Raw genomic sequence first — 17,966 nt, forward strand, 5'->3', positions numbered from 1 at the left:
CCCCTCAACTGTGTAAGGTTCTCTGGTGGAGGCCAATCAACAATAGCACGAATCTTTTCAGGATCCATCCGCACTCCATCTGCACTAATAATGTGTCCCAAATATAACAGCTCGGTCATCCCTAAGTCACATTTGGACTCTTTTGCATACAAGGACTCCTTCTGTAAAATGCTCAACACTGTCTCCAAATGCTCTAGATGCTCCTGCCATGATCGGCTATAGATCAAAATGTCATCAAAAAACACCAGTACGAATTTCCTCAACTAATGGTGGAAAACTCTGTTCATAGTGGACTGGAAAGTGGCAGGTGCATTGGTCAGGCCGAAAGGCATGACTACAAACTCAAAGTGCCCACAATGACATCTGAAAGCAGTTTTCTCAATATCCTGTTCACGGACTCTGATCTGGTGATATCCTGATCTCAAATCAATTTTCGTGAAATAACAAGCCCCATGCAATTCATCTATCAACTCATCAATGCGAGGAATGGGATACCTGTTCTTAATGGTTCTCTTATTTAATTCCCTGTAATCAACACACATCCGAAGAGTTCCATCCTTCTTTTTTACCAAAACAACAGAAGATGCAAAAGGTGACTTACTTGGTCGGATGTGCCCCATAGCTAGCAACTCCTCGATGGTCCTTTCGATCTCATCCTTGAGTCGCTTTGGGTGTCGATATGGTGTGATCATGATAGGCTTAGCACCTTCCTCCAGCTCAATAACATGCTCAATGCCTCTGTCTGGTGGCCTGCCTGGTGGAATCTCATTGAATACCTTTTCCTACTTAATCCTCAATTTCTGAATATCAGGATGATATTCCGTCTTATGTTGCTCCTCCTATGTAGGTGTCAAAGTACAAACTACTGCCCACTCTATATCATTATGCCTAGTTAATCTCTCCAGCCGCCTAAATGAGATAGTCCTGATGTCTCCATTACGGATAGCCTTAAGCACATGAGTCCTACCATTCACTTCGAATTGTATCTCCATATCCTCTAGTCTCAAGGTAACCACCTTCAATGAATGTAGCCACTGCATTCCAAGTACTATATCCATGTCACCCATGTTGACCACATGATAGTCCGCTTTAAACTCATAGTTGTTCAGGCGCAAAGGTAGGTCTCGTACCATCCTGTCACAACGAAGAGTGTATCCATCAGCTACCTTAACTCTTAATCCCACGAACTCCTCAGTAATGAGTCCACGCTTCTCCACGAATCGTGCATCAATGAAATTATGTGTGGCACCTGTGTCCAATAATGTAATAACCTTCTGCCCAGCCAAAACTCCCCGAAGTCTGAAAGATCCCTCTCTCTGGATACTAGACAGTCGTGCTTCCTGTAAATGTAGCTTTGTTCCCTGCTGTTGCCCTGCACTGTCTATCTCCTGCTCTCCCTTTGCTTCATCAGGATCCTCATCATGATGTTCTGAACTATCTGAATCTGAGCCTTCGTAATAAGCCCACATTGCTCGGTTGGTCTTCCCTTTTGGCCTCACAGGACAGTCATGGCCATACTCATACGGGCCTTTGCAATAGAAGCATAGCTTCTTCCTACGCAAGTCATTAAGTGTCTCCTTGTCCAACCTCTTACTTTCCTCCTTAGGTAGCTGTGCCTCTCTATGAAAGGGTTTCCTGTCCCTATCTTTTCTTGAAGGGAAACTCTTTTCCTGGAATTTATTTTTAGAAGCTGAAGAGGAATCCATGTCACGAGCTTTCTTAATGGCTTCCTGCAAAGTGGGAGGGTTGAGAGCTTTAATCCACCCTCTCAACGGATCAACTAGCCCATCCATAAATAAAACCAATAGCCTCCATTCGGATACATCTGTTACTAACACTGCAAGTTTCTGAAATTCTGAAATGTATGTTTCCAATGATCCCCATTGTTTAAGCTGAGCTAACTCCTTGAAATGGAGTTCTGGATCCTTCTTATCAAAACGTTCAATCAGTCTCTCCGTAAACTCCACATATGAGGTAATGTGTGCATGACCCATAGTGATCATACCATGATGCCACCACTCGTGTGCTAACCCATCTAGGTGAATTGCTGCATACTTAATAGCTTCTTCCTCAGACATAGGGTTCAATTGAAAGTATGTGTCAAGTTTTTGAACCCAAGCTCTTGCTGTAGACTTCCCCGAGCCATCATAATATGGTAACTGAAGTTTCCCTACTTTCTTTCGTAGCTCATAGCTCTGAGTCCTGTCATGTCCACGGGGCATATGCTTCATCCGCACATCCATATACTCTCTAAAGGTGATTGCATCTGTAAAATCTGGACCTCCTACTTCCCAATCTCTCCTCAGCTGATCCTGTATGTCAGTGATCTGGGGTTCTGGTACTGGCTGCTCTGGAGCTCTAGGAAGGAACGTGGGAATCATAGGTCTCGAACTCACTGTCCTAGCTTGCTAGGGTGCATGACCGAAATTGTTCCCAATTTGTTCGCCTCCATTATGTATCCCATCCTGATTATTCCCATTCTGATTGTTACCATTCTGATTATTTCCTCCACCTATGTTAGCGTTCAACCCCATTTGACGAGCCATCATCTGCATCATAAGCTCCATTCTCTGATTCTGTTCCTGTGCTCTTTGTTCGGCTAATCGCTGTCCCTATGCCAAGGTGTCTAATAACTGTAAAAATCTTTCCTCTCGCTGATCTGGATCGGCATTCCCGCCTCTATCCATATTGTAGTCGTAGTCTTGATCAAAGAATACCTCCCCTGTGTTTGTATGACTGGATTCTATGTCCACCTGTACAGATGAGCTAGACTGTTCGCTCTGTAGGTCTGAAATCCTATCTTGTCTTGCTTTGGTATTGCGGAAATTATAAAGCCTCTGTTGCATGCTCAAACATAAATGTTCTGATTTTAGTGTTTTGACATTTCGTCAAACACTTTCCCTTCTATCCAGCTGTTCCAAATTCCCTATAAGACCTCCACAGGATGGCAGGACTTATAGCTCTGATACCACTGTAATGACCCTTACTATAAAGGCCACTGTAACCCTCAAACTGGACTTAGGAATTTTGTCAAACAGTTGGCATGTAACCGAATAAGGCTGCAATATTACTAATTGTTGTACAACGAAACCTCAATATATGATGCCAATAATGTATGAACAACAATTCCAGATTATAACACTACCAATCTAAGAGATAGATGACAATATGAAACTCAAATATGAAGTCCAATGCAATTCTGATTTTATGACAGCAAATAGAACTGATTACAATGAGAGACTGTCACAACTATGCACTTCTAATACATCAAGCTCTTGACAATGCAATGTTATGACATGAACAATAACCCAGTTCAGATTTGGAATGCAAATGATGAAACTTTTACAACAGTTATTAATGACTGGAAATAACTATTTATGCAATGACAGTGCTGACTGTTCTAATCCATAACATGCAATATTTTGGCAATCAAAACTTCAGTTTGTGCACCTGGATTAGCTCCAATTTTGCCGGATATGAATGCTGAATTAATGCCACACGAAGACCTCACAATCTGCCCCAAACCGACTCACAAAATTGCTGCTGCTGCCCAACTGACAAGGCCGTACAGGTACTGCCTGGTACGGCTGCTAGATAAAAATATTGCAGCGTTTTTTTTGTCACTCCAAAAGCAATAAATCTGGGCGCCTAGGGTTGCTGAATAACCCCCTAAAATATGAAATTCATCCGTCAAGCCAATTAGGAGTTATGAGCAAAAATGTGGGTCCAAACACTGGACTGGCAGTCTGAAAATAATGCACAACTGTGTCTTCAAACCCTGTTAATCAATCCACAAATGTTAGGGCACAACTGAAACCCTTATTCCAACCAAAGTAAACCCTTATAACTGAATCTCAATGAAGTCCAAATGAGATGGCTGAATTACCAACTCCTCAAATGCAACAATTCAGGTGATATTTCACACCCTCAAAGTCGCCAATCCAAGGGAGTGATTCGTTCCCAAAGATCAAATAATAATTTGCAGACCCAAGAGACTACAAATTTGCTCCACAATGAAGAAGTAGAAGAAATCTCAAATCCAAGCATGTCCAAAATGAGAGGCCCAACCCTCTATTTATTCACTTTTCTAAGAAGTTGCTAGAACTTCTAGAAACATCCTTTATAAAATCTCATTATAATGCACTTTTTATAAGAAAGTAATTTTATAAAATAAAAAGTGCAACTCAACTTAAAATTATAACACGTAGGCCCCAATAACACATAATAATAAAATATAACCTCTTAACACTTCTTCAAGAGCAAGATATGACCATCTGATCCGCAGAATTGACTCTCTCTCCACACCATTTGCCTACGAGAGTCTGGAATAGGCAAAATCCATGATCAATGTCATGTCGAACTAAAGAGGGGACATTACATTAGAAAATTATCATGCAAGATCAACAATTGAGGCAACTCATAGGGTCCATGATTAATCCAAATACAAGTTGTTTCTTCAGAGTCTCCATAATCAAAATAAAAACTTTCAAACCTTTCATCGTTAAGAGCAGGGAAAGAAACAACTTGGTGTGCTTTAGGTGGTAGCTCTTGTTTAAACCTCAATTGATCATCCATAGCTTCAGGGGCTCGCAATTGGTGATGAATCTTCCCTCTAACATCTGCATCGAACTCATTGGAAGTCCAGGCAGGATCAATCTTGGAATCCAGCTCATGAAATATCACCTTTGGGGGCTTGTCCTTGTGAACAGTGAACCATGAATCCTTGTGAATCTCTCCAAGTGTATCCTCAAAAATCAAGGATTCTTTGATATTCTCCCCCATTAAACACCTCTCCAAGTTGCTCAAACACAATATCCAACCATAGCATCAACCCAAACTGTTCTTTATTTTCCTTTTCCATGGGAGCAACTTGATGACCACCTAACAATCCTTGCCTATCCTTACCAATAGGAGCTTCATCATCTAGCATGTAATTTCCATTTGTACTATTCTCAGGAACATCTTGCCATTCTTCATGTAGACTCTCACCAAATATAGCACCTTCAAGACTGATAGGAGAACCATCACACATCTTTGTGAGTCGCTCAGCAACTTCCATTTCAAGTGGCAAAAGTTCTAGGGGTCGAAGTTGATGGTGAATCATGCTACTTGCAACAACTTGATCACCTTGAAGTGCTTCGAGCAATGATATATCAATATCAATATGTGCTTGTCCAACATTAGCATTTAGTCTTAATTTTTAAACAATAAGTTAAAATAGGTCATGTTCAAGATTCCAACAAAATAAAAACATAGTTAATGATTGGAGTCTAAAGATTCAATCAATCAGAGTCTGGCTTTGAATCATAAGGATTCGCAAGAAAATCCACATTCTCATCATCATCTCCAACTGCTGAAAGATTATTTGAACCAAGCATGGTTCCACTTATGCTAGATGCACCACGTGCCACACTATCATCATCACTGTCTCCAACTATAATAAGATCAAGAAGTGTTGCATCCAAATTTGCACACTCAGGGGCTACATCCCAAAGCTTTGTTGCCCCTTCCTTGTAATGATCATTCTTACGTGACAAAAGATGCAAGTTGGTGCGGACAAAGACCAAGTCCTCAGCTTTCTTGGGGCCCAACCGGTTGCGCTTCACTGAATGGATAAAGGAGTATGTACTCCAATTCCTTTCAGCGGCAGAATAACTAGCAACCTATAGAGTTGTCACAAAACATACAAATGAAAAGCAAATTAATTTTAACGAATGTGTGAAACACTAAATTCTAAAATGCAAGTGTAAACATAAGATTTTAAAACAAATTTACAAAACAAAATAAAAAATTACTTGTGATAGGACCTTGATTGCAAGAGGTTGAAGATGCTTGAAAGGTTGACGATACATGTACCACCATGTGATAGCTCCCATTCTATTTTGCTCCTTTAGTGCAAATGGAGAATGCTTTAACCTCGAAGCAAACAACCCAAATTCTTCCCTCACTTTTTCATGCATTTCTTCCAATGGGAAGAGTCTTGTAAAAGCTTTGTGGCCCCCCTCAGCAACCTCCTCATCTGCAAACGGTGCAACTCTACTCGGCATACCAACTACCTCGTCACTATAGTACCTAGGAGATCAGGCATATGCAAGAAGGTGCAATGGGGTAGTCATCTTATTCCAATGATCGTGGATAATTGCTTGCACTTGGGTGCGTAAGGCTTCACATTGTGTGGGGTCACTCTCATGTGCTTGTATAGAATGTTGTACCTTCTCAACCGTGGTGTCCATGCTATCATACACATCCCCCAAGCAAGGTGTATCTATATCAGCAAAATGGAGCATAGTTATGATGGGCTCGGTGAAGTCCAATACATATGCCACACGAGCCCACCAACTCTCACTCAAGATCAAATCCCTGATCCTTTGTGCTCTTTCTGAATTTGAGATCTTCCATACACCCCATTGATTATTGATGACCATTTGGTCCAATGCATCTTTTACCTTGAGGAGTCATCTCATAACAATTGTATGAGATGCAAAACGGGTCTCAGCAACCTAAGCAAGTTAACAATATGTCAATTGACAATATAATTATAAATTTTAATTTTTAACTGAATTACAAAACCATGAAACTTAGTAATTTAAAAAAATTAATTTACCTTCAGCAACTCCAATTTGGAGTATGTTCTAAAAATGGATTGTGACATGTGGTGGTTAGTCACAAACATCTGTATGTCCTCCCCCTCTTCATATATTTTCTTCACCCAATCTACTTTAGTGCATGAGGTCCAAAAAATATGCTCATACCGACTCTCAACCAAAGCACCCGCACCCTTGCAATTTTTGGCATTGTCTGTGACCACCTGTACCACATTCTCACTACCCACCATCTCGATGGCCTCGATGAGAATTCTAGAAATGAATTCAAAATCCTTCACTTGCCCCTCAAAATCAATAGGCCTCAAAAACATTGCCCCTTTGGGGGAAATTGCAATCACATTAATCAGTGGCCGATTTCTTGTATCCTTCCAACCATCTGACACAATAGTTAGACCTGAAGTTTTCCCAGATATTTTGATTGGTTGAAGGTCTTTCTCTATATGTGCCTTCTCTTGTTGCAATAGAGTTGTACGCACCTTTTCATAGCCCAGGCTTGTGTAGTCAGTTGGTGATTCTTTGATTGCTGCCACCATTTCCTTCCAATATGGCAATCTCACCAAGTTGAAAGGAAGTCCATTCGCATGGAGGCAACATGCAATAGCTTCATCAGCACGGTCTCTTGCCTCCATTTTAAATGTGGTGTGCAATGGGCCTCTTTTGCAGGTTGAAATTTCCACTTCTTCCTCATCCTCTCCTGGCACAGTTACTTGCAAGAATGGGTGTTGGGAGGATGCAACTGGTTCAGTGGGTGTCTGTAGCTTGCTCTTTGAGGAAGGACTTTGATAGTAGCTTTTTTTTAATATATTGCTCAATGCATCAGCAGCTTCTTGTTCTCTTACAAATGAAAGTATTTCCGCACTAGTCATCCCAGTACCATTTTTGCCTTTGCACATTCCAAATCCTTTGCCAGCAGGGCCCATAAAATGAAGCTTCACTTGGGAATATGAGCTATTGAAAGGTTTTCCTTTGTTACTTTGACAATAATTGCACTTCCAATAGTATGAGCCACCTCCTGAAACCTGTGATATCCGTGTTGTATGTCTCCACAAAGGAGAACCTACATCAATTTTGAAATTATTAGTCCCTTCCCCTCCTTGGCAGCCCACTGAACTTTGACTAGCACTACCACTGGTATCCATTCTTGCCTAGGTTTTTGCAACCTATTTTATAAGAAAATAAATAAATTTAAAGTAGTCCCTAACAACTATGAACATCAATGATCATGCATACAAGTGGAAAGAAGTGAGAAAAACTACTTAAATAGATACCCAAAGTTGCTTTTACATATCTTTCAAAAAAAAAAGAATTGAAAAAAAACTTTAAAAAAATCTTCAAGAACTTGAAAAAAATCATCAAAAACTCAAAAAAAAAACATCTAAATACTCAAGAAAAGGATTGATCACTTACCTTGAATGGTTTAAACTTCTTTGAGAAAGCTATCTCTCCCTCTTCGATCGATCCTCTTCAAAAATGCTAAACTTAGCTTCACAATGAGGAGTGGCTGTAAGTGCAAACAAAGTTCTAAAATGACTCTTATGAATGCTTCTATATTCACTTCTAGGGTCATTTTAGGGTTTCATAGTGAAAAAACACTTTAAAAATGCTTTCCATCACATGTCTTAATGCAAGTTTAAGTGAAAAAATATTATTTTTTATTGTTTTTTTGGGCTTAGCCGGTGCTGGGCCCCCGAAAGCTAGCCACAGGTAGCCGGATGCGAGGGGAAGCTGAGTGAGTATCAGCTTCCCTGCGCATCTGGTTGGCTTCTGGCCAGCACCCACAGGGCATCCAAGTGCATCCGGCATCCGTCCGCCTCGAATGCGGAAGCCACCCCGAACGCCCACAAATTGGTATCCGAGGTGATTTTTGATGAAGTGTTAAGTTGAAAGTCCTCCCAATAGTAAGCCATAAGTCTGTCTTGGGTAGGTGTGTCTGACAATTGAGGAACAAACGGAAGAAGAGGAAAAAGGGTATCCAGAGTCTTAAAAAAATCTCTGAAGAGCATCCAGAAAATGGAAGGCCTGATAAAAAAAGGTCAAATCTGAAAGGGGTACTTGAAAAAACAATGCGAATAAGCTAAGGGTGTTCATATGTACTGGGAAGACCCAACACCAGTAAGCATGGAAAGACGTGAAAATTGTTGTGGATCATACCTATGTAGAGTAGTAGAAAAGGGGGCTAAGACTAATTCAAAAGAACCAATTGAAATTGGACAAGGAAAATTTGAAAAGTGAAATCTAAGACAGCTTCTTTGTACCCAAAGACACAGATTCACTGAGAAGTTTGGAAACTACAAAGTATACAAAAAAATCTAATGCATACCTATAGACATCAAATCCATTTGGTCAGAGGATTCATTCTAGGAGCCAAAATCCTCCAGAGTTAAAATCATGCCCAAAAATGTTGATTCACCAGTAGAGGAAACACTTATAAAGTTTGGGATTTCTGTCACTGCTTATGAGAAAATGTTCTGATCATGCCATGTCTATCATTGGCACGAGTCCTTACACAACAAGGTTTAGGTTAATACAGAATGAACTTTTATGATCGAATTATACTGTGTTTACCGCATAGGGAAAGAAGTTCAACACATGTATAACACAATTCAATTAAAAACTGGTACTTTATTCATGTATGCACTTGCAAATTACATCTGATTACAATGACTACAATGATCAATGATGATTACCATGATGATTCCAAAGTCCATCTCGGACGTGTACATATACCTTTCCGAAGGAGTGACTCAAGCGTCACACGCCCGTTCGGATACTACTCTACCTGTTGGCTACACTATACATTTTACCGACATCATCCCCCCCAAAAGAAAAAAGTCGTCTCCAGACGACAATTACAAAATATCTGAAACAAATTAACAACAAAATACATTAACTGACTAACTACAACAAGATAGATTTGTTTCTGTCACATCACTTTCACATTCATCTCGTGCCTACACCAAACTGGTCTCCAAACCACGTTGCATCTGTAGCCTTTGCTAACACAATACTGTCTCCTTAGTGGACCTTGATAGCCACCCGTGCCACTTTCTCTGTTTCCAACTCCTAGTTACACTGAGCCAAGTGTTGTCGTACTGCCTTCAACTGGATGATCAGCTCCTCCTGAGCTCTCTATGCATCCACCAAGACGGCCTCACGCCCAAACACCTACTCCGAGTGCCACCTCAGACACAGACACTCATGCCTACAGCAGCAGCTCCAGGTCTCATCAACTGGTCACACTTCCCATGACTGATATCCGCAACGACTGGGGTTCTAGGGGGCAGCACCCTAGGTGCACTCATTCTGAACTGTTTCAATCTGTCGTCGTCTTTTTTTTTTTTGCTCTTCCACTTCCTCTTTCCTGCAGACTTGCTTTGTGAATTGACTACAACAATTGCTCTTCCTTTCCTAATACCCTTCGTATGGCTGTCCCAGCTTCTCCCTTTCCTCTGGTCACCAAATCTATTTGAAATGCTTTCTGATCCCACCATACGAACTTTATTCTTCATGAGCCTTCAATACAGACACACTTGATCTCCCAGGGAAATTATTTTCCAGCCGTACGGCTTCTCCTCCTAGCTTGAGATTGTGTTTCAAAACGGCTTCAAATATCTCTTACATATAACGCATACATTCTTATGTGCTTCCTACTCCTGTAGCCGTATGGACCTTCTTTCTTCCTCCTACGTATGGCCTTGCTTCCTCTGGTCCCCCAGCCTGTACGAATTCATGCCGTACGGTCCTTTTGTAATCCTTATTCCACCGTACGGTATGGTCTTTTCCACTAGAGGTCATACGGTCTTTCTATCTTCTATACGGTCTTGCTTGCCCCCTCACCAAAGCTTCGAGGCCGTATGATCATCAATGATTCACATGTATTTCGAACTTCCTTGGGTCCATACGGTCCTCCTTTGTATTCTTTCCCACTAGAGATCGTACTACTTATTCCTTCTATCTGCTTGCTTCGTAGGTCTTGCTTATTCCTTCTATTTGCCATACGGTACGGTCTTGCTCACCTCACCAAAGCCTCGAGGCCGTACGGTCATCTAGGGGCTGTACAGTTATGTAAAACTTTACTCCGCTTTTTTTCATTTAATTTCAACATAAGTTCTTTTTGGGGCCGTACGGCTATCTAGGGGAGCCGTACGGTCATCTAACCGCTTTTCTTTTCAAGGCCGTATGGCCTTTTTCTCTAGACTTTTCCCTATTTTATGACTCACTTTATTAATTTTGCTTCTCCTCTATATAGTCTCTGTTAAGGCTGTACGATAGATTTCTGCTCCTGATTCCTCTTAATACATTTACTTTATGCTTCATTTTATCTTTGACATTTTAAACTATATTCGATTTTAATATTATACATATATACATTATTTACAGACATCTTTTCTTCGTTCATTTATTTGCTTGCGGAGGATCTTTCCTTTCCCTATATATTTTCAACTTTGATCCATTTATGACATCTGGTATTTCTTTTCCGTCTAGTGTCCACATTTTAATTGCTCCGTTATATCCAACTTCCCGTATCTTGTATGGTCCAACCCATTTAACTTTATATTTTCCAAGCCTTATTTCATTTTGTCCATTATACTTCAGTACCAATTGACTGGGTTGAAAGTTGTTCAATTTTAAACGCTTCTGATGCCATACCTTCCACCTGGTTTGTGCAACTTCCACGGCCCATGCTGCATAGTTCTTATTCCTTCGATACGACTGCTTTTGTACGGGTACCGCACCTTCGATTGATGGTATCCGGTGGACACATAGCTCTGGTGGCACTCCTTTTAAGTCCTTATACGTCCAAGCTGCCGCTTCAATACTGGGTTCCAATCATCTCCTCCAAGAATGTTCTTCGGATTTTCCTCATCGCCCAAGTTTATTGTTTTTACTGTCGGCTCTTCATACTTCATTGGTTTATCTTTACTGAATGTATGGGCAAGTGTTTCATCCACCTGCGCTTCTCCCTCCTTCAGTTCATTGTACTCCTTCAAAAACTCATGGCCTTCTTTTCCTTCCTCGATACTCAAAATATTGTAGCTCGGAAAGACCTCATAATCTTCCATTTGCCAATGTAGCAATCCGTTTACTGACTCTAGGTCATCATCAGTTGACCCTCCTAATCTCAGCACCCCTTCATCTGGTTCCATCCTTTTTTTCCCTTCGTCGTCATTCTCAACTTCGCCTTTTGAGTTCGATGACGCTGCTTCTCCTACCATCTGCGTATGCAAATCAATTATAAATCTCCTACCTCCTTTCTCCATGGACAGGGTGTTCCTTTTCCAGTCATGCTTTACCTTAGCTTGCACCAACCACTCCCGTCCCAGGATGGCGTCATACCCTCTTCTCTTTAATGGGATGACCACGAAATCCAGTAAAAATGGTTGTGTCCTAATTGTCACTAGCTGTGCCATCAGAGTGCCCAAGGATTTTATCCCATGTTGATTTGCTGTAACTGAAAGGTGGGTGGCCATAGTGTTGGTTGTCCAAGTTTTTTCCAGATATCTTCCAGCAGCACGTTCACTCCCGATCCTCCATCTACTATTGTATCCATTAGCACCGTACCTAGAATGCCCATCTCCACCACTGCTGGGTGTCTACCTGTCGTAAGTGCTAGTAACATCGGGTTTGTTGCTGCTGCCGTGGTTGTTTTCTTACTGTCCTTTGCTTCCTCCATCACTCTCGGGGACGGTGTCATATTTATAATAGTCGTACGCAACTGTGGCATGGTGAGAAGATCATTTAATTTAATTCGCACTTCCATTTGCATTATCTGTTTCACCATGTTTTGTTCTACCAAGTTTCTTTTCGGAGTTTCAACAGTGTCTTTTACTTATGACTTCTCTGCTTTCATCTACTTCTCTATCTTTGTTCAGGCTTTTTGTAACCTCTCCTTCTCTTCTTCCACATTCGAATATTTTGCTTTCCTCACCTGCTCCCGCGTGATCGCCAACACGTTCTTAGCACATGTTTCAATACTTAATAAATTTACACCTTGCTTTGGACATTTTGAATCTTCATAGTCCCCTGGACCACACCATCTGCACAGTCGTTGCGGCGTCTCCTTCATAGTACAGTCCCTCGTGAAGTGACCCCAAAGATTACATGCCCAACACTGTATCATCGGTCATCCACTCGCATCATATTGTATTCTACTCCGGCCTCCATTGTTATTGTTATTGTTTCCACCCCTTTCGCATCTATTATTATATTGATAGCCACCTGAAGTTGCGTCATTGCCCGTGTTATTGCTATTGTTCGATGCTTCCTGCGTTAGTAACACCTATTGGTGTCCTTTTGCTTTCAAGTTAAACGGGCACTCTTTCAGGGAATGCCCCGCCACTTGGCAGATGTCACAAAACTACTTCTTTGAGCATGAACCCTTCGTATGACCGTCCTCCTTGCAATCTGTGCACCACAGTTCTCCTTTTACTGTATCCGGATTCTTTTTCAAATTTTTGAATTCTTTCATCATTTGAAGCATGTCTTTCTATAGTGCTTTCACCTTCTTGTTTGATTCCTCATCGTTACTACTGCTTTCCGAGGATGAATCATCAAAATCAAAGGATTTATGCTTCTTCTTCTTACTCGTCTTTTGTTCATTTTCCAAATCCATGGCACGAGTATATGCATCGGTGTACGATGCCGGTGGTACAATCTTTATTTTCTTCTTAAGAGCCGGCCATAGCCCCTCCACGAACCACCATTTTTTCAGCCCATCCGTTGGTTGACTCTCCATCTTTCCGATCAATTTTTTTAGTCGCCTGGCATAGGTTCGGACTGTCTCATTCTTTCCTTGTTTGGTGCTGTAGATTTTTGCCACTATTTCATTATCATCTTGGAGTAATCTGAATTCTCCTATAAATTCTTTTTTAACATTCTCCCATGTATTAAGTTTCTGAGGACTAGTGTTAGAAAACCAATCTATCGGCACACCCCGTAGGGTCGCTGAAAATTGTCTTAACAAATCATCCTCATCCGTCACACCATTTTCCGTCCATATGGTTTCACACATTTTACAATGTCTGATAGGGTCTGCTGAACCATCACCATGAAACTTGGGTAACTTTTCTTTAGGGCCAGCCATCGTTACTTGCTTTTGTTTTTGAGGTACTTGTGTACCCGCACTGTTCTGAGCTCTCGCGCTGTTCTGGACTCCCGCGCTATTTGGTGCTCCCGCGCTGTTCTGGACAACAGTCTTGTTTCCAACAACTGCATTGTCTGGTGAGGTCTTCAAGTGACGTTCTATTCTCCGCCTGTATCCGTCCGTCCGGTGTATCAGGAACAAAGAGATCACTCCACGCTCGTGCTCCCTTGGCACTCCGAGGCGTGCGAGTTGCTTCCCTTCCGTTCGGACACTCTCCCCTCGACGTATACAGGTTAAGGAATTCTTTTCTTGTTTCCTCCACCAAATTCAAGCATTGTCGAGTTTCTTCCAGCAATTCCTTGGCACTCCTCAACCTACTAGGTGAGTGCACTCCCTCCGTTTGTGCCTCTTCACCCCTTTGGTGCCCCTCGGCAATCTGCTGAAGTCTTTATTTACGCTCTGCTTGTTGTGTTAAAATTAAAATTTCTTTTGCTATACTTAGTTCATTTTTATCTTTTACCTTGTTCCGATCCTTGTTTGGCAAATTCGGCATTAATCCTCATTCCTTCATTCCAAGTACTTCTAGCAACGGTGCCAAATGTTTACTACATAGGGTAAGAAGTTCAACACATGTATAACACGATTCAATTCAGAACAGGTACTTTATTCATGTATGCACTTGCAGATTACAATCCGATTACAATGACTACAATGATCAATGATGATTACCACAATGATTCCAAAGTCCACCTCGGACGTATACATATACCTGTCCGAAGGGGTGACTCAAGCGTCATGCACCCGTTCGGATACTACTCTACCCGTCGGCTACACTATACATTTTACCGACAACATACTGTTCATTTGGCAGGAATAATGACGCATAAGATGAAAGTGAAATCGTTATAGGTTATCAGTACTTCTAGAACATGGTTTTTGGGAATGCTTATCTAGAGCTGTTTTTTGTCTCAGGAACAAATGAGAAATAAACATTTGCTTATTTAATCACGTCTCTAATTGGAGTTAACTAATCATAATAATAGCACTATACAAGGCACCAACATATGAAACCTACATAAGTGCTGTCATTTGTTTACTCCATTGTAACCAACATCAAGGAAGTGGAATAAAGGCAATCTATGAATAATTGTAGGAAACATTTAAATGGCCAAGAAAAAAGGGTAAAATTCATGTACTTCAATTGCTTTAGTTTACTTACTTTTCTCTATTTGCATGCAAATGACACAAAGCTCCTGCTTCCAGATGATCCGAGAATGTGTTACTCAAAATAGCTTTGTCCTTTCTTTGCTGTGTTCAGAATCCAGATAGATCTTCAATTAAATTTGACAAATATATGTAAAAAATAAATAAGCAATGTGACGACATCACAACCCTAACCTCAACAATGCTTTTGAACAGCTGCATATGTTTCTGCGGCATGATGTCCCTGATAGAATCTGACCCACATTTACGGATCAATATTTCAAGTACCACACGAACCTGTGATTGATGCATGAAAACAAGAACAATTAAATTGACGGTTAGGTTCTAGATAGCAAAAAATTATCTCATTAACTGCACTTCTCAAAATCTTAAAAGTTTTAAGAGATATATGCTAGCTCTTAAATAATTCTGCACCTTTAACTTGAAATGGTTTTTTGAGTCATCTGCCCAGATTAACAGCCCGTCTAGTATATCTGGTAGATATTTCTTGAGATCATCTGCTTGTAATCTCGTTGCTACAACTTTCATAAACCCTAAAGTAGACTAGTTCAAAACATTCCACAAGTTCAAATTATTTTCTCCCATGTAAAATGTCAACATTGACCAAAAGCACAAATTAATGAGAAAATTTTACTATACTTGTAAGCACACTATTATCTATAACGATACATACTTTGACTACCTCCCTGCTTTTGCTGTGCAACAGAAGAAGAGCAGAAGGAAGCAAATTTGGCACTTTTAAGCAAAAATCTGAGAATTCAAAGACCAATCTTGCTAGACCGGCAACTGCAGCACTTATCATGTGTGGGCTAGTTCCAACTAAGTAGCCAACAATCTGGAACCAACAAACAAACAAGAACCAATGTTGCTAACCATAAATATCAGTGATATCCAAACAACAAATTCACATAACCATAACTATCATTACTAAAAGAAAGTGGACACAAACTACTCCCACTGCTAGGGAATATGAACCAACTGATACTGTAGGATATTTAAACCTACATTATAATAAATGTAATTTTCCAACTGTCGTTAATTTTGGCTATATAATTTTCACAGTTACCAATGTCATCAAAATGATTTCAGAAGACAAACTTTGGAAACAGACAGGGAAACCTAGGAAAGTTTAAGCCACAATTAGTGCCATAACTGAAATTCCAAGGATATTTGTCAAGGTTCTACTAGAAAGAAATTATAATGAAACCACAGTTGTTGTAATACCCAGCAATAATGCCAGTTTCTTGGAAATGATAAAAAAATTATCTGCTTTAGCTGAAACAAGCAGGTGATTACTATGTCACTGTCATATGGTTTCATGGTTTAAGTGTAGCTTGAACACATTTGGCAGCCCACATGCCTTACATGTGGCTTACTCCATCTAGCAGTGCCATGATTTCCATAAAATGGCATTCATTATTGGTCTAGAATCTTTAATAAAATGTCTCATTACAGACAAGAGCTTATAGAATTTAATTTATCACTTAAAGCTCCTTTTTCAACATTAAACTGGGAAGTAAACATGAAAATAAATTTGCATAGCACTTTCATTTCAACCTGATAGCTATAATTAAGAGCAACTTCAACCTTATAATCACCACTGTAACTTGGGTGCGTGCACCCGGGTCAAAACCCCAGCACACCGGTGTGCGCAAGCACCCAATGCGGGTGTGTCACGCACTTGAGTACCCCCACCGGGAGTTTTTCCGCCGCCGTACCCCTACTGCACCGGTCGAGCACCCAGGTGCTCACGGGGTGCTCCAAGAAGAGGCCGAAAAAAGTTGAAAAAAAAAAGTGTTTTTGCATTTATTTTTGTTTTTGTTTTTTAGGCATTCTAACCCTAATTGGGTGTGGGTCCCATGTGGTCTATTTGAAGGTTTAATAAGACCAATAGATATCATTTTCATTTCACCATTTCATTTCATTGTTTTGGAGCAACAAAGAGCTAAGTGAGAAAAAGAGTTTGGAGGAGCTTGTGAGAGCTTAATAGGTGGTTTTGCAAGGGATTGCAAGATCAAGAGGAGCAAGAAGATTTGATTTGGCAAGTGTCTCCTCAAATTTAAGGTAGGATTTTTTTATTTTACCATTTTTAGTTTTAGAAATCAATTTTTAATTTTTAAATTTAGTATTTAGTTTTACTTTCAAGTTTCAACTCTAATTTTTTAATGTTTCATTCTTGAATCTTGTTGATAGTTGATAGTTCTTAGTTCTATGATTTTTATTATCTATATTAATTTGAATTTTTTTCATTGTTCTTAAAATAAAAATATGGCAATATGGAATATGCTGAAACGTATTTAGTATTTACTTTTAGTATTTAACTTCCTTTTTTAATATCTTAAATTTTTAAATAGTAAATGCTAAATTTAAATAGTAATGTTTTAACTTATTTTTACTTGGGCTGAAATGTATCATGATCATTTTTACAATTTTATTTTCATTTTGTGAAATGTAGTTTTATAAATGGCATTTAGATGCGGCCAAAGTGCAGAAGACATTGAAATTAATGAGGCAAGTGCATCTAATTATGAGCCTGAACCCGAGCCTGAAGGAACTAATTATGGGGCTAATGTAGGTGGTCAATCTAAGTGTTACATCCCAAATTTTGCCCTAAAATTTTAAACTGATTATAGCCGTTGTTTATTTCTTCATGATCGTGTGAAATTGAGTTGGTTAATTATAGCTGTTGTATATTTCTTCATAACATGTGAAATTGAGTTAGTTAATTATAGCCGTTGTATCAATTTAATTATCATATGAAAGTGAGTTAGTTAATTATAGCTGTTGTATCAATCTATTCATGATCATGTGAAATTAAGTTAGTTAATTATAGTTGTTGTGTATATATATGATGAGAGTGTAGAGTTAGTTATTCTAACATTGATGAAATCCCTAACGATCACTTAATGATTTTGAATTAGCAATTTATAAATCTTGAATTGATGTCTTGGCAAGAATGTTATTTTGAATGATTACAGGAAGAAGACTAAAGAGAGAGGGGAAGCATTGCTAAACAGGGTCATCAGAAGGGAATGGTTGAGTAGTTTAGCCAT

General features: G+C 39.9%; 1 protein-coding gene across 2 annotated transcripts in view; it reads right to left on the reverse strand.

Annotated features, from left to right (window-relative positions):
• The window catches only part of LOC149565205 (uncharacterized), a 321,656-nt gene that overhangs the window by 13,075 nt on the left and 290,615 nt on the right, over positions 1-17,966 (reverse strand). The window contains exons 14-17 of one of the 2 annotated variants that reach the window (XR_016362018.1): positions 15,587-15,748; positions 15,328-15,446; positions 15,088-15,189; positions 14,909-14,997 (exon numbers count right to left, since the gene is read on the reverse strand). Coding sequence is in view for 1 of the 2 variants with exons in the window: in XM_089818752.1 (XP_089674878.1) it covers positions 14,909-14,997; positions 15,088-15,189; positions 15,328-15,456; positions 15,587-15,748 (482 nt within the window). In the remaining variant the exon portion in view is untranslated. Of the gene's footprint in view, positions 1-14,908; positions 14,998-15,087; positions 15,190-15,327; positions 15,457-15,586; positions 15,749-17,966 lie in introns of both variants that reach the window. The other variant, XM_089818752.1, reaches the window with a different exon arrangement.

This window comes from Cupressus sempervirens, chromosome 3, assembly GCF_028749045.1.
Source record: "Cupressus sempervirens isolate cs-2001-9-10 chromosome 3, ASM2874904v1, whole genome shotgun sequence".
Classification (NCBI taxonomy): Eukaryota; Viridiplantae; Streptophyta; class Pinopsida; order Cupressales; family Cupressaceae; genus Cupressus; species Cupressus sempervirens.